Source organism: Falco cherrug, chromosome 13, assembly GCF_023634085.1.
Source record: "Falco cherrug isolate bFalChe1 chromosome 13, bFalChe1.pri, whole genome shotgun sequence".
NCBI lineage: Eukaryota > Metazoa > Chordata > Aves > Falconiformes > Falconidae > Falco > Falco cherrug.
In genome coordinates, this window is record NC_073709.1 from 13542009 (window position 1) to 13560034 (window position 18026).

At 36.3% G+C, this 18026-nt stretch overlaps 1 protein-coding gene across 6 annotated transcripts in view; it reads left to right on the plus strand.

The window, feature by feature from the left end:
* BIRC6 (baculoviral IAP repeat containing 6) overlaps positions 1 to 18026 on the plus strand; it is a 183177-nt gene that overhangs the window by 106989 nt on the left and 58162 nt on the right. For all 6 annotated transcript variants that reach the window (XM_055726252.1, XM_055726249.1, XM_055726253.1 and 3 more), the window contains exons 56-62: positions 167 to 310; positions 2101 to 2230; positions 5276 to 5407; positions 7684 to 7851; positions 9768 to 9941; positions 13318 to 13514; positions 15678 to 15978. In XM_055726252.1, coding sequence (XP_055582227.1) covers positions 167 to 310; positions 2101 to 2230; positions 5276 to 5407; positions 7684 to 7851; positions 9768 to 9941; positions 13318 to 13514; positions 15678 to 15978 — 1246 coding nt within the window. The remainder of the gene's footprint in view (positions 1 to 166; positions 311 to 2100; positions 2231 to 5275; positions 5408 to 7683; positions 7852 to 9767; positions 9942 to 13317; positions 13515 to 15677; positions 15979 to 18026) is intronic.

An 18026-nucleotide genomic window follows, 5' to 3' on the forward strand; every position in this document is an offset into this window, starting at 1 on the left:
ATCCCTTAATTTGCTGCTAATATTTTCTTTAGTGGTGCTCATTTCTGATCTGGTTTGAATAACTGGAAGGTAGATCTTAGTACTGCCTATTATGGCTGTGTAGAGCTGTATTTTAGAGATCTAAATGTAGAATCATATTAAATCTGATGTCATTTTGCATTCCCAGGTTCTCTGTGAATTGTTCCAGTCCTCTCCTCAGCGTGGGAACCTCCCAACCTCTGGAAATATTTCAGGATTTATTAGGAGGCTTTTTTTGCAGCTGATGCTAGAGGATGAGAAAGTGACTTTATTTCTTCAGTCCCCGTGTCCAGTAAGAATTTTTGATATCTGTGTGGTGAATATGGAATAAATTTAGCCTTTAAAAAACCCAAAACTGGGTATATTCAACTTTGAAATGTAACATGGCAGCTTTTCCTACCGTACACATTGCAGAATTTTGGAAAGGAATGTGTTGGTGCATTGTAACTCAGTGTTTTAAAAGAAAATTTAAGGCACTGTTATAAGACAAAGCCATCTTGTTGAAAATATACTGCTTCTGAAAGAATTGACAACTGAAATTTATCGTGTGGAATACTTTTTAATAGTATCCTTATACATTAGCAGAAAAAACAGATACAAGTTCTCATCCTTCCAGCAGTTCTTCATTCAGTTTCTTTAAGAAACAATCATGGTTTTGATCCTTCAGAATTGGCAAAAAATCTTTAGCATTAGCCAAAGCACCATGAATAAATTCTTGAGTGACAAAAGCAGATGTATGCTTTTATAATTCCACATGCTTCACCAGAACACAATTGTAATTAATGACTGAAGTGCTATTTTCTCAGTTGAAGGCTGTGAATAAAGGAATATAGGAAAACCAGAACTTAGTAAAAGATCTGGTACTCCCATACAAGGAAGAGTTTTCTGCTTTGGTTTCTGCTGTTCTTACTACATCTCAGAAGTACTACGTGAGATAATGACAGGGAAACTAGAGCATATAGTATAAAACAGAAAAGGAGGAACAAATACAGTTTTAGCACAAACTTAAATGTTTTGGTTTAACCTGGCTGAGATTGTTAACGTGGCCATTGGTAATGTGAGGGTAACATCAATTTGCTAATAATTTGGTTTACATACAACAGATTTTTTTATCTGCTTTTACGTATTTAGTGACATTCTGTAAAAATATCTTGAAAATAAGTTGTCAGGGAATTCGGTTTGTTCTGTTAAAAACACACAGGAACAGTCTGTCCTTACTGAGGTGATTCCTCCTCTACTATCCAAAGAGAAACCTTAAAAATAATGTTTTATGTGGAGCATATATATCTAGTATATCCAACAACATAACCTTTCAAAGACCAGATCCCCATTTTTAACTCAAGTTCTTACTAAAACTGTATTTTAGAAGCTAAATTCTGATTGTCATCAATTGTTAAATAAATGCTTTTGATAGTATTGCACAACAGTAAGTTGGTCCTGTATGTGAATATTAGTAGACAAGTCTGACAGTAGGAGGAAGGGATTAAGTGGCACTGTCATTGCAGAAAAGCCTGTAAAAGGTTACTGCAAGCAAAGAATGATACAAAATGCAGAGAGAACTCAGACTACAGTATGTTATGATGAAATGTTTTAACTGGTAGTGACTTTGTTATCCGTTACAATAGCAAAAAGTAGATACGAAGTCCAGAATAAACTTCATACTAAAGTCAGAGCAATAGAGGAATTATCTTTCTGTACTCCAAGTATATTGTGATTTTCCCAATTTAACTTCAGAATTAAGTTTTAATTTCATAAATAATTGCAAATCTCAGACACTCAATTTTTCTCTCATATACAGCTAAGTAAAATAATTGGGTTTTTAAAAACAAATACAGTATCATACTGTTTCTGATCCTAAAAATATTCTAGGCTTTTGAAGCAAATTCTTTTGAGTTAAAAAATTAAACTTGTCCTGATTTGATGCATTTTTACTGTATATCTCCAAAGTTGAAGGATACGTCAGTTTTTTAGCACACTAAAGATTTAGTTTTATTTAGCTGAGTTAAGGTTATAAGAACCGAGTGATTTGACTGTATCATTCAAAAATAAGTTATGTTAAATGCTGACTTTTTTTCCTTTCAGCTGTACAAAGGTAGAATTAATGCTACTAGTCATGTAATTCAACATCCAATGTATGGAGCTGGACACAAATTTCGTACTCTTCACTTGCCTGTCTCAACAACTCTAGCAGAGGTTCTTGATCGCGTGTCAGGCAAGTTTGCAGTAGTTCATATTTTAATTTTTTTTAAGGTACAGTTTCAAAAAAAACCCCCAAAAAACCAACCCCAAACCAAAATGAAAAAAACCACATAAACTGCGTTATGTCTAACAAATATTTGCAGCGTTCATCCGTAATTGCCAATTATGAAACAGTGGTTTAAGTTGTAAGCTTTTCCATTTGCCTTACATATTGTGTGTAAAATGCACTTCTACTAGTCAAAGGCTATTTTTTCCTTCAATAAAACTGAGGTGGGGAAGGTGGAATATTTTTTTCAGGGTTTTTTTGGTTGGTTGGGAGTTTTTTGGTTGGTTGGTTGGTTTGGGGGTTTGTTTGCTTTTTAGTATTAAGGTGTTCTCAAATCTCTCATAGGGTATTTGAAAAACCATACAAATCATACTCCAAATATTAGTCTTTAAAATGATGTCTTAATCTTAAAATTAGTCCCACCTTGAACTTCAATGTTTTTTTAATACTTCAGAAAACAGAACTATATGTTACAGGTGAGGGTTAGTGATCTTTTTTTAAACGTAATTAGAGTAGAATTCATACTAAAGGTATCATGTCCATGCCAGAGCTCTCTAAAAATTTGTTAGGTCATGTTACATCAAAAATCTGTTTTAAGTGTATCTAATCTAAAAAACAAAGGGGGGGGGCGGGGAACTCCAGCACTACTTCTTTTGCTCTTAAGATGTGTATCTCAGTAATAGCAAAGAAAAGTCAAAGATCATCACGGCAATTATGATTTTGCTGTATTGCAGATATGTGTGCATTTAGCTGCGCACTTATCTGACTAGGTATGTGTGTTCTTATATGTAGATATGTTTGTATGTGTAATTTCTTGGAAGTCAGTGTAGATCAACTTTCAATTTCTGAAGCAGATCTTCATGGACTTCAGAGGAACTATTGCTTTTTTTATATCTACTGAAAAACTTTACAACGAAATTATTAATGGATTCATTAGGACAATAAGTATGTTACTTAACGAGGTGATAGAAGTACTGTAATGGTATTGGGCAGAATACTAGAGGAACAAGATGTGCTTGGGATTTTAATTAAAAAAAGTGAATCCCAGGAAAATGCTTGAAGCTTATTTACCAGGGAATAGTTTGCTATTTCTGATAGAATTCTGTATTCAGTTACTGTCCAGACAGTGTCATGTGTGGAATGTGACTAAGTCTTTAGATGTTTGCACAATTTATGGTCAGAATTACTGTAATGGGTGGGTTAGTCACTGGGTATGAGGTAGGGATAGTTGTTGAGCAGTGACATAAACTGTACTGAATAGCTGCCTTAGGTGGTGTGTTGGGGTCAGCTTGATAGCCAGTGCTAATAGGGACTGGGGAGGGGAACGGGATGATGTGATACACGCTAATGACTGTAACGGAAATTGATCAAATGCTGACTTTGTAGGGCACCATAACTTTGGGTTTTGCTACATAAATGTTACCCCTCAGCTTAACTCTCATTTTAAATTGGAAGAATTAATTCTGCAAAAGATCCAGTTCTCATGTATGTTTTCATCCCTTGTCTGATGTTATCTCTCTGACTGTATTAAAAGCTTTGTGATACTTGTATATCACAAGTATATATATCAAAAAAGGGTGGCGGGGAGTTGAGCGGGCAGGCAGGAGGGGAGTCAAAAATCATTGCTAATCTGCTACTCCCATCCCTTTACCATAGGAAGAAAATGTGCAGTATCACTGCAGATGAGATTGTCTAGGATGGTACCAGTTGTTTTGTATTTCATTCACCTTAGTCTTAAATTACTGCTCTTGGCTGGTCAGAGGAATTAAACAACAAATCTGGGTATCACCTGAGTAGTAAAATACTGTTGCTTAAGCTTTAGTAATTTTATTAATGAGCTTTAAATTCTTCAGCAATAAATGGGCGTTCAGTCCATGGAACCAAACTAGAGCAACTCTGAAGTTTAATAGTAATAATAGTCTCAGTGGAAATAATAGAGTTTTTAAAATAGCCAATACCCAGTCTTACATGTGTGCGTGTCTGTGTATATATATATATATATATATATATAGTGTATGTGAACGTTGGCTCCTGAGTAGCAGCAGTTTCACACTCTGTATCTTCTTTTGGTCTGCACAGCTGCTTAACATGGATATAACCAATGTCTTTAGGCACAAATCATAATATATTTCCAAGCAGTCAAACAAAGTTTCTTTCAGCACCTCGCACACTGATGATACACAGATGAAGGTAGCTGGGTGGTACTTCTAAGTCTTGAGCCTGTGGTTACAGCTTAATGCTGTAGCATCTGTTTGGAAACAAGTTACTGCTCAGAAGCAATTAGAGAATTATTTGACCATTTTGGTGCCAGTGTTGTACCTTACAAGGTGTGAAATGATCCATTGTCACCAGTCATCAATAATTTAATAGTTGTTTGCTGATATTTGTGATCTTCACTAATGATTGAACCAGAACAGTTGAACTGCAGTAACCTAATGTTCCCTTAAGCGAACAGCACAAGTTTTGGATGTATACTTTAGGCATCTTCCAATTCTAAAGGAGTAGTCATACTTGCCAGTTCTGAAATTGGGTCAGTATCTAACACTAGCTATCCAGACCTAAATGCAACAATATATTTATATAAGTCTGCAGGTGTCCTTAAAAAAAAGTTTTGGAATTTTTTTGGCTGTTTTATTGGGCGTTTTTGGTGTTTTGTTTTCATTTGTGGTTCTTGGGGTTGGGTAGCGTTTTTTTGCTTTATCTCATTTTTGGTTATTGCACTGGAATTTTAACATGAAGTGTTTTACACTTGATTCTTCAGGTAATGGTTTTAAACTGTTACATTTTTAAATTGTCAGAAGACTGATTTTTGGGGGAAGAGGGGACATAATTATCATAATACCTTAATTCATAGGTATTTACAAGACTGTTGCTGCCTGGGATGAACTCTAAGCCACTAAGATAGTTGACAATAGCCTTGTTAACAGTCTAGAAACTGTTAATAAAATGAGCTTGGTATATTGAAATACATTGTGCTTTCTCTTCTTCCCCACTCCCCTCACCCCGGTATAGATACACCCAGTATTACAGCTAAGCTAATTAATGAACAGAAGGAGGACAAAGAGAAAAAGAACTACGAAGAGAAAGAAAAAGTTAAAGCAGAAAATGGGTTTCAGGACAATTATAGCGTTGTTGTTGCTTCTGGTAAGTCTTTTCCTTCCCTTTCTGAAAAATGGATTTTTCTGATGTTACGAGTGCGGGGAAAATCTGTACCAACAGTTCTTCTTATTACTAATGATGGTTAAAAAATCGTAGTGCCCAGATAATCTAACTGGCTGTTACGCAGCCAAGATTGGTTCCTGGTAGAGCTGGTGTCTCTAGTGGATTATATACTTTGACAAATTCGTACCTAAATGTGTGTGTCAGCGATGTGTTGTGGATGCTGTTGCTAATGCATTTTACAGGATTTTGTAGAGGCACATCTGGAGCTTGGAGTAAATGGCAATATATTAGCAGTTGTGTACTATTACTGTGATACGGATATTACTGCCTCTGCATTTCTGCAGTGGCTGGAGTATAAGAGTTTAATCACCTCTGCTCTTGCAGTATGCTTTGGAAATGAAAGGAGCCACTCTGCATAACAACTGGTGGTACTCTGCTAAAAACTGTCAGATGGAGATGTAAGTGTAAAACTGTGTTATTACACTTGGAAACCACAAATACAGGATTTTCTTCCAAAGCGTTCACCTTGTAAAAACTAATGTGAAGATCCCTCTGAAATTATTCATGTAAACCCTTTTCTTCCAAAACTACTATGGAGGTTATAGATTGAACATAGTAATTTTGCAATGATACAAGATCACAGTTCAGATGATGGCTGTATAGATCATTAGTCTTTCAGTTTGAAGTTCTGTGTGTGTGAGAGAGAGATTAATGAACTTCAAACTACTCTTTTCCTATCTAGCTTTCTGCCTCATTGAGGTACCTCAATTTCATTTACACTTCATGAAGCATGAAGAAGAGATGCTGATTTCCTTTGACTTCTGGCACCAATATTTCTTCAGCTTTTTATTTCAGGTTTTTAGATGTAGTTATAACTAAACTCAAGTGTTGAATAGGGCAGCGGTTTCATGGATCTTGGTATGTAAAGCACCACAGCTAATGTTAATTACAACATCTTTGTCTGGAAAGATACTTGCTGTAGGTACCACTTTAAAAGAGTGAATATGATTTCATAATATTTAAAGATTACTAGGTCCAAGTGAAGGGTTAAAATATGAATAAAGAATTTAGGAATAACAAAAATAATATGCCAGGCTTGAAGGTAGGGCATAGCATTGTCAGCCATGTTTTAACCCATTCCCTCTTTAGATAGAAGCAGACTTAAGGTTTTCTTTCTTTTCATTTGTATTTTTTCCAGTTAAGTAAAACAGTTTATAAATGTAAACTTGCATTTGCATTTGTTTTTATTGCCTGATTGTGAAATCTTCACATCATTTGTCTCTGTCTTAGTGTCCTCAGAGCCTCATGCAGCCAGTATTTAACTTGTTCCCTATTGGTAAAGTTAATAGAGAGCAAAGATGTTATTTGGAGCCTGGTCTTTCTGAGACAAGCTAGTTTAGTGTACTGAGATTATTGGAGATACATTGCATATTATAGCTGCTCCTACTGACCACCTGAAACCAGAGCATTTCAGGTGTGGGTGGTGTTAGTTTTGCAGCTGCTCTTGGCTAATGATAAGGCGGTGGTTGTATGTGTCTTTGTATCTTGATCTCTGGCTTTTTTACTTGGTCTGTCACCTGTGTAGAAGGGTACATGATAGTAGTGTAATTCCCCTGTACCTTAAGTCAACTTAAGCTGTCCCAAAAATACAGCAATCTTGCTGTATAAGCTCAGTAAGCTTTTACGCGCCTGTTCTGCCTTTAAATTTTCATGTAGTGCTTACTTTAAATGCTTTGAACTAGGCAACTTTAAAAGCACGTTTAAAGATGCCTTTCATCACATGTGGTACTGTCAGTACTGCAGTTGAAGTCACCTTTGTGGGCCAGACAAGTGGTTGTTATCTATAGTCTGTGCTGAAACATCTCTCAATTTAGAGTTTTTCGTCTGTCTTGCTTTCAACTGAAAAAAAAACCCCAAACCTAAAGAAGTTTTATTGTAGGGTCCATTGGTAGACAGGCTCTTTAAGTTTAAGAGCAGAATCAGATAGCTTGTACTTTTTTTGTGGATAATATGACCTAGTACAGTTACAGTGTCGTTTATGTTAGGGGCTCAGGAGGATGTGCAGCCTTGTAACTGTAAAATTAACCAGGATTATATCCAAATAGATTTTATACATGAATGCTAGTCTGATATTCAATTAACCGGTGCTGAAAAATACTATTTTTTCACTGTCATTGAGGGTGTTGAGTACATTGCATCTTGGCTAACTGAAGTTATTAAATGTTAGAATGACTTTGAATTTTTTACTTCTGTACTAGGTTTGAAATCTCAGTCAAAAAGAGCAGTTTCATCCACCCCTCCACGTCCACCATCAAGGCGAGGGAGAGTAATGGCGGATAAAGTGGGTACCTCTTCTTCAGGAGGAGAATCTTCCAGCAAGACTATTAGTGTTCCAGTCTTTCATCTATACCATAAACTTCTACCAGGTAACTTTAATAATCCATTTTAAACTTAAACATTGTGTTCTTTTTTTGTGGCTGATACGTCAACACAAAGTAGCTGCAATGCCAATGGACGCCTTCATCATTCTATTGAGCATTTTGAATTGTAGAGTCCTTCTGGGCTGGTAACAGCATTCAATTGGAAGTGAAGCATTATAACATCATAGTGGCTTGACAAAAGTAAAATTATGCTGATCTTTCTTGAAGTTTAGTTCCTTGTTCCTGAACAAAATCTCAAAAACATTTCCACTTTCACTCAGAAATAAGAGGGGTGGATTTGTAAGGTGACTCACATTGTCTTTCACCTGCAAGGCAGAGCTGAACTGGTATTTGTGCTGTTATTTCATGTTCTAAGTGGGCAGCCAACTTGCATTGCTCTCTGGAAGGTTGATTTGGCAGTTCAGGAATGTTCTTGAATTCCATAATACTTGTATTTTCAAAACCAGTATGTCTTAAGCAGTTAGTCATGTTTTAGGTATAGCAGTTATGTACTCACATCTTATCGGCTATCTGGACAAGGCTGATGGCAATGATGTAGTGGGGGCGTAGAGATCTCTCTCCTGTAGAGAGAGATTGGTGTGACTGGAATTCTTAATCTTAGAACAGGGATAAAGGACAGGAACGTGGGTGAAACAATTTAATATTATGGAGAAGAGCTTCTTATCTTTTTAATAGCATAAAACCAGGGAACTAGCTATGGAATTAAGTGGTAAACTTCTGATCAAAGATGTTTTCACCCAATAAAAAATAGATTTGTAAATTACTACAGAATTACTGGCTCTGAGTTATTATTAGAGGGAAAATATACTTAGATTAAAATATCTAAAATTGTTACAGTTAATGCTGCTGTTTTGGACAGGAGATAAGAACTCAGGGCCTGTTTTCAGCATCTAGTTGGTAAAGGTTGACTGTCTACTAATGATAATGTAGATCATTCTGCATTTCTGATCGGGTCAATCACGTGTCTTGCACAACAGCCAGTTGTTACAAAAAAAGAAGCCATAGAAAGCAGAATCAGTGATGAAAAAGGGCGCAGTACTCACTTGCACAGTAACAAGACATTTTTAATTTTTATTTAAGACAGTGTCTTCCACTGATGAAACAGGTTGCTACTAAAGACCTTCCTGGAACTTGTGTTACTTAAGTACAGTCAAGATGAAATGGGCATGCTAATTGTATTACGTGATCTGAATCTAAAACATTTCACTTCATGTGTAAGTCTACTTGTTATCAGGCAAAATTGTTCTGCTTTGAGAGTAACTTGTAGTTCAGGGAAGAACATATCCTTCAGAAACAAAAGAGTGGCCAAAATCGTGATTTGAATAATCAGTTTGGGCTGTATTTCACATGCATTTCAAGTCTGCATTGCTGCAGAGAGAAGTATTTCTTGGCAGTGCCATTCATTTTTTCATGCCGAGTTGTGTCCTGACACAAGAGTAGTGAGCTATGCTGGGGACTAATAGGACTGAAAAAGAATTGCAGGTTTCTTTGTTTTCCACTTTGTTCCACTTCAGCCATTTTACCTTATGGTCGCACACCTTTGTCACCAGTGTTAAGGTGATGCAGGTGTAGGGTTTACTAGTAGGGGACAGGCAGTACCTGCTTAAAATGCACGTCAAATTACAGCCTTAGCCATTTGCTAAGTATGCCAAGTGCCTAGGCTCTCAGCACAGAGCTGCCCTCGGGAATTTTGGCATAGTTCTTCAATGGTTGGTTCCAAACTGATGGGGCCCCTTTTCCTGAGAGAAAAAATGGTAAAATTAAGGCCTTGGTTTGGAGCCACGTAATATTTAGTCTACTTGGCATCTGTGGTACAGGCAATGAACAGCACCTGGACACGTGTACATTAAAATAACTCAATCGTAATTTTTCCTCTCTGACTTGATGCCAATGTTGTTTAGGCCAGCCATTACCAGCTGAAATGACACTTGCCCAGCTTCTGACTCTGCTCTATGACCGTAAACTCCCTCAAGGATACCGATCGATAGATTTGACAGTTAAGCTTGGTTCCAAAGTCATCTCTGACCCAAGCTTGTCAAAAACAGACTCATTTAAACGTCTTCACACGGAAAAAGGTGAGTGTTCTTACTTTTTTGGTATCTTCCTTTTAAAAATACTTCAATTTTGGACAAAAATATTTTTGATTTTCTTGGTAAAAAACAGCAGTTTTCTGTATTTTTTTGGATTCTGTTCCTGAGCTGCCATCTACAAGACAAGTGCTAAACGTCGTGATAAAGAACAAATTCATATGATGCCTGGCTTCAGACTGTATCTATGAGATACAGCAGTATGGTTGTCCTGGTTTCAGTTCTCTTTTTTTCATTATAGTGCTATATATGATATGATTATATAATTGTATAGATACTGTGTATTTTATTTCTTGACATGTATATCGATTCTCTGCACTGTTTGTGCTGATAACCAGGGCAGATTAAGCAATGCAGGAGCAGTTTGAAACCATATGAGTTACAGAAGCCTGTTGTGGAAGCATCTTGGGTACTTAAATGCTTCCTTGAAAATGGGAATTTTTCTTAAGCCCATCTAAACAGGCCTTGTAACTTTAGCTTTTAAAAACATTACTTTTAACATTTTCTAATACGGTCTGTTTCTTGGTAATGTTTTTTTCTGATTGCTTGCTGTGTACTTACTCATAGTGCTGGGGAAGGGGAAAGGAGAAGCTGTGTCCCAGGAATCTATTTGAATTACTTTGATATCATTCCTTTAGTGGGAAGGGCTTAGAGGAACGGGACCTCGAAATTAGCTAAGGTGATCTGATCACCAGCCTGCTGACACAGCACAAAATTACTGAGGTAATCATTCATTTGTTTTAAGACAGGGGCTTCATTTAAAAACTGCTCACTTGATAGATCAGTATCCTTCTAGAAAGGAGAGGAAGCAGAAAGAAGAGGTAAAAAAGAAGAAATTATTTTTTTGCCATTGACTCCACGTAATGGCTAGGTATATAGATCTCACACTGTGAGAGGCCTTTCTCTTTGAAAAAATATGTTTGTTTTGTTTTGCCGTTTACATTCTTAAGCTACGATAAATATTTTTATATTTGAATAGAACTCAAAAATTATTAGAGGAGGTTCAGTTTAGTAGGAGAGTTGGATGTGAAAACATGAAGGACCTCTTTGAACTTCTATTAAGTTCCTAAGCTTTTTTTTTAACTTGAGATTAATACTGTTGAAACTTGGACTTCGTAATTACAAATCCATTGATCTATTGTGCTATACAGCAAAATATTAATTACATTCAGATGTCTTACAATCACCACTCATCAGTTATGAAGGTTAATGCTGCTGCATTTTTGTGACTAGTTTTTAATATCTATAGAAATCATTCTTAGATATCAGTATTTCCTTACTTGCTCCTTAAAGGAGATGTTTATTTTTTGACACCACCTGTGCTGGATAGATTTTATAGCTTCACATGTTGTCTCTAGTGCTGCATTTATACTACTATACTTGAGGAAGTGTCCGTTATTTATATTTTTTTCTGTGTGCTTCAGTGTCTTTGAGATCAGCAGTTTTTCACAGCTGAAGTGCATGACTTCACTGAAAATTCACCAAACATTCGTGGAGGTTAAATGGCTTAAACTGGGTTATAAAGGACCAGCTAAAGCAATTACTGGAGAAGCGTACTTAAGTGTAACTTCTTGCAACAACATTTAAGATGTGAAAGGAATAGGACTGTATTTGCTATCATAATAAAAGATCTGCCTGTACCCTTACTAATACCGTATTTTTCAAGTGTCTTTTGCAGAAAAGCATTTGGCCTTAGTGAACTTCCTGTGCATTGTGATTATCTGTGTGTGTCTGTTTTCTCGTTTTCCTTCTTTGGCAAGGCTTACACCTTTCTATAGTGTAAAACAGAGGGGTGAGTCTTGCTTCAAAATCTTTATTTTAAAATTTTCCTTGTCAAGGAAACCTAACCTTTCTTGTGGTCTGCTCAGTTCATGTCATCACAATTAATCAAACTGTAAATCGTGTTTGGCCCAGCATGGTGGAGTCCTCCATGTGTCTGGTGGAAGGTGGTCCCTTGCTGAGACCTGCACGTGTGCAGACATCGTCACCCACTGTCTGTGGTGACAGGGAAAACTTCCACAGAGGTGGTTCCTGCCTGTATCCCTGAGAACAGTAGACATCGAAACTGAAACTTTGTAACTTGTAACAAACTACTGAAAGCCTTGTGGCTGGGCTGGCTCTTAGGACTATCCTGCTTTGAAAACGTATGTGACCTTTCCTGTTTCTCGTAGTCTGTCAGGTTGAGTTAGGGTAAATTAATGTACATACCCCCACATATCCCTGATTTGAACTTAATAGATCTGATAAAATGATCATATTGCTTCCATTAGGATGAGGAAAGACTGGCTGTTTCCTATTCCCTTTCAAATTAGGGAAGTAAAGGTTTTAAAAGATAAAGTAACTGCACTTAAAACTCTATATAACAAATCATAGCGTGTGTGCATACAAGCATGCTAAGTATGATCATGGATTTCCAGCTGGGTGTCAGCAAAGAGGTGGTAAGACCATTTGATCTGTGTTGCCTTTTGATGTGGGTGGTATACTGTGAAGGCTTTAAGGACCACTGCATTCCAGTATTTAACAAGGTAATCTGCAATACAGATTTTTTAGAGTAAATATACTGAATGTTCACTGTGAAGTTTGACTGTGATAATGAGCAAAGTGGGTTGGTTTTTGACAAAATGAATTGTGGGAAGGTTCTGTATATACAACCAGTGTGCATCAGTGTGTAAAATTATCATTTTTTTGTCTATTGTACAAAATATTATCATAAACTGGGAGGATGGAGGCTAGTAGAAAATTAAAAATAGAGATCTTGATCCTTTCTATGAGAAAGAATAAATTTCACAGCTTTGTTAGAGGGGCATTTTGACACTTCACAGAGAGGAGGTGTGGGAATGATAGGTGTGGTGAGCAATAGGTGATGTAACTTTATGGACGGCGAGTTAAATGATGGGAAAGATGAAACAAAAAAAATCCTTGCTCAGCATTTTTGAGGAAAAAGCAAGACTAATTTAAGTAAGGTTATCTTTCCTTTCTTCAGCTATAAACTCTTTATCAGAGAGTAACAAACATAGTCTTATGGTCTAGTTGAAAGACAGTGTTAAAAAATGTTGTATTTCCAAAGTTAACAAACTCTTGAAGGCGTAGATCAAATTCTAATAAAAAAAAAATTCTCGTAGTTAACATATAACCCTGTATAAATAATCTCAAGTTACAACATGGTTCTGCTGTCGCTTGCAAAAGGCACCACAAATACTTTTATTTTCTTTTGATATTGTTGGACTCATTCATTCAGGTTCTTGTTTGCTTCAGAAGGAACTGATGCTTTTGAAGTCCACTTTTTAAGTGAAGATGAAGAAACAAACACAATATTGATGATGATGATTATGTATTAATTTCTCTTACCTCTGTGTTTCTGTAGAACATGCAGATTTACTGGGACCTTGCCCTGAAGATGAAGCCATCAGTCCTGGAGATGAGTGTATGGACGCAGTTCTAGACGAATCGCTTCTTGAAACCTGTCCCATTCAGTCTCCCCTACAAGTTTTTGCAGGAATGGGTGGATTGGCCCTTATTGCAGAGAGACTCCCTATGCTTTATCCTGATGTAATTCAGCAAGTGAGTGAAAAAAACAGTGTAGAAAAACATGCTAAGAGTGTTTTGTTTGGTTTTTTTAAGGGCAATGTTTTCCTCACATTTCTCTGTGGTTCAGTTTGACATCTCAGTTATGTGGGGAAGCTGCTTTAAAATAGACAAGTGCATAACTGCACAGCCCCGGCCAGGTCTACATGCTGCTGCCCTGTAGATGTTCTGGACTGCTTGAGTAGCCATGTCCTTGCGGAGCGAACACATGAATTCAGTGTTGTTGCTTGCCTCGCTTCTCTTAATTCATAAAATAACTTGGAGGATGCAGTAACATAAAGTTGCAGATGTACTGTAAGGCCATACTTGCTTATAATTTAATTGCCTATGTAACCTCTGAGATATTTTTTTTTTTTTATGGTTAAAAGAAATTCAGTTCTCAAAGCAGATGATACAATTTTATATTATATTTATTATTATAAATAACAAATAACTATAATCTTAATTATTTTTATTCATAAATATCTAAAATGAAATTATAAAAATAATATATGTTATTTATTTGTATACTTAACATTATGTATATAATTTCTCTGGAGGCACTGACAGGCATTTCAAAAGTGTCAGTATTGGCATTATTGTGGAATTACTCCTTTGGCTGCTGTTCTAGGTACACGATCTTTATTAAAAAGGGAAGAAAATAACCTGTGAATTACTCAAATTCTGTTTGGCTCTATTTTTGACATGTTTGGCTGATCCTTCTAAGAGGAAAGATTGTGAGTGTTTACTCCTTTGGAACTAAGTTAATCATGAGTAAATAGTGCTGTTCAGTAACCTGACTGCGAAACTGTAGCAGGAATAGGAACCCTGTAGTGAGACTGGATAATTAGTATGAATCCTTTGTAAATAGTTCTGCAAAGATGTTTTAGAGGGCTAGTATGAAGCCAGTTCAAAAATTAAAAGTTAAGGAAGTGTGTTCACTTAAAGAATTACTGTATTTTGAAATGCAAGAGAGATAACATGTACTCTGTATTGAAGAATACTGATTCATGGAATTCTGCAACAGATGAAGGCAGCATATGACCATGAGAAATTTCATCGCTTTTTTCCTTCTTTTTCTGTGGTCCTCAGAAGTTATTTTCTTTTCATATTTTTTTAGCTTGAGATATAAGTTTGGATTCAAACACCAAATAAGAATTCTGTGATCCATAAAAACAAATTAAGTACAATAATACTGAGTAGAAGATTGAGTAAAGACTGATGAATTCTCCAGACTTAGTTCTTTAATTTTACTTTTATATTTCTCTAAGTCACTGATACTTCTGATTTTCTTAATGTGTAGATGATTGGAATAAATGCAGCTAAACATGGCTTTGACTTTTAATTAGGGATTTGGTATTCTGAATAAATTCTGCAAGGGCTTTTCAGATTAATAATTTCTAGTTTAGATCAGTGCATCGGTTCATCTGAATAGCATAAAAGCTTGAAACTTCTGTGATGTTTAATCATGACAAGGACCCGAGTGTCATACCTTCATTCTAACTGAGTGTATGACCGTTTCCTGGGGAATTGTACAACTGTCACCCCCTTACACTCTGATCCCCATCATAATGCCCGTTCATAAAACAGAACGACACTGTTGTATTAGAGCATAATAGTAATAAAGCCTGCCAAATCAATCGAAAACCTGAAAGAAGCCCATGAGTTGCTGCAAGACTGTTAAGATACCCAAATATTTTCTTAGTTTTTAAAGTTACTATGTTTAATTGTTCTCCTTTTTGCAATACATAATTAAAAATAGAACACTTGAGTTCACACTCAGTGTTCAATGCTAAAAATAAAGGGGGTATTTCTTATTTAAGTCTGATATATAAACTAATCTTTGTATTGTTTATTTCAGTGTTATTTATGCCTCTGGATTTTAAGGGATGTGTTTTAACTGAGGATTTTAGATTGGGAAAATACAGTTTGTTGCTTTTGTAGGCAGGACTTTCTAGAACGGTATTGAAAATGCAACAACTATGTCCTTTTTAGCTATTTAGCCTGGCCCCGTATCTGTAAATGGTAGTGTATTTCATGTGACTATTTAATGGTATCCTATATTAAGATTGTATGTCCTTTAGATCCTAATGTGAATAAAAATTTTGCCTAGGTGATTAACTGAATGGCTACCAAATTTTGTTGTTTCTGTTTGTTAAGGTGAGCACTCCAGTGGTTACATCGACCACACAGGAAAAGCAGAAGGACAGTGATCAGTTTGAATGGGTTACCATTGAACAATCAGGGGAATTGGTGTATGAAGCACCAGAAACAATTGCTGCAGAACCTCCACCTATCAAGTCAACAGTTCAGACTATGTCTCCCATACCTGCGCATTCTCTGGCTGCCTTTGGTTTATTTCTTCGTCTCCCGGGCTATGCTGAGGTGCTGCTAAAAGAACGGAAACATGCTCAGTGTCTGTTGAGATTGGTGTTGGGAGTTACAGATGATGGTGAAGGAAGTATGTGCTGCAATTATTATGTTTCTTTGTAGACCACGGCTAGATTATTTTTCTTAAATTTATTTACACTGTGTAATGCTTTTAGCAGGAAGTTAGAATTGGTTTGTACAGAACTATGTTGCTAGCATCTTTAATAGTCTGTTGTCTCTAAATATTCTTTCTGCCTAAGTTTTGTCACAGTCATCAGTATTCAAGTTCTCACCTAGATGTCAGAATAATTGTAGAATAACTGCTGATAAACCTTACAGTGACAGTGTGTTCAGACAGAACAATCTGAGTAGCTGGGTATGCTCAACTAATTGAGGAAACATATGATTCTGCAACCAAATGCAGAATAACATGGATAGGAGCATAGCTACAGCAAGTATAGAATAAACTGATGAATAATACTGTTCTAGAATAGGAGGGAGGGTTCTACACATCATAGTGATTACATTTGCTGAGGAGGAGCTCTGCCTTAAAGGTGTGAGTTCGGAGGGAGAAATGGGGTATTCTTTGATGAATAAGTGAGCCGAGAGACAATTTGTAGTCAGTGTCTTTGCAACCAAACCTGGAATTCTGCATATAGTTCTAATATTCATATTAGTGTTCTGAAAAACTGGAAGAGTGTATGTGAAAGATGTTTTAGTGCTTTTAAGAATTTCCTTTGATTATAACTTTGGAAAGAATGCTGGGTTTTCTATGCAGCGATCAACTGAAGTCGGTCTATTCGGCAGCCTATAGAGTGGTGGACAACATGTAGCTCATAAGACCGACTGAGAAACTAAGAGTCTCATTTGCCCTCTCTCCTGTTTATCTTTTCATTACTCTTGCATTTAGGTACAGGACAGTAGACAAGAATAAACTGGATAACAAAAATTCATTCTGGCTGCTAGCTCCCACCTAATTTGAGTAGTAATTAATGGAAAGACTGTATGTAGTCCCTCAGCTTTTTATGTCCTTGCGTGGTTCCAGTGGCTTGCTGCTGCGAACAATTTTTACATCCCTTAATTTATAAAGAGACCAACTCAAGTCCTTAAAATTTGGGTTGCTTTCTTTCTCCTGTGTGTGCATCCACTGTTGCTATTGGAACACAGTTCTAGAGCATAATTTTCATAATAGGTAGGGGCTGCTTTAATTTTCAGCCTAAATTTATTCATACCCAGTTTGTGCCCATTTATCATTGTGCCAGCATTGTTCCTCGTCATAAATAGCTCTTCTTTCTCTGATGCATTTGTTGACAGCAGTTGTATTCCCTCTAAGTCTTTGTTTCTGCTGGACTAAACAGTCAATTTCTCCATTCCCTAAGCCAAATGCCTGAATTCAGCTCTACAAAATAGTGGGATCAATTGTACACAGTAGTCCACATTAGTTCTCTGTATAAAGCATTAATATTTTTCTTTTCTGTTGGAAATGCATGTTTTCATAAATGTAGAATCTCTTTCTCGCATAATATGAAGAGCTGCACTTACAAATCCATGGCTTATTGATTAAACATGGATTCAGTTGTCTGCAAAGATAAAATCATGGGCAGATGTTTACAATTTCTGGTTTTGTTTCTTTGTCATTTGGCTACACTTGCAGTTCTGGAAGTCTGTCAGATGGGCTTTTTTCCAGAGGCATTCAGTTTTATTTATGAAGGTCCTAGTCAGAGGACTTTTTGCTTCCTTCTTGTTATTGTCTTTACAAAGAGTATCAGATAGTTATGAAAAAACTAGTGTGTGTATGCATATATGCGTGTAGATACATACACATACGAATGTAGACATACATATTTGTAATGTATTTTAGTTTAGACCTCTGGATGATGATATTATAGCTGATAAAGAACGAGGGAGAAAATAATATATTTAAAATAAGAAGCTTGTTGCTTCTTATAGCAGTTGGCTGTTTTGAAGTATTTTCAGTTGTTGAGTATCTCTACATATGCACTGGGGAAGGAATGTGAAATGCCTTGTTAAATACAGAAAAAATTGAGACAGTTCCCAAACCTGAGTATGTTGCATTAACAGGTCACTTTTATTTGAAATACGGCTTTTAAAAGAAGTAATTTTTGCTCATAATGCAAA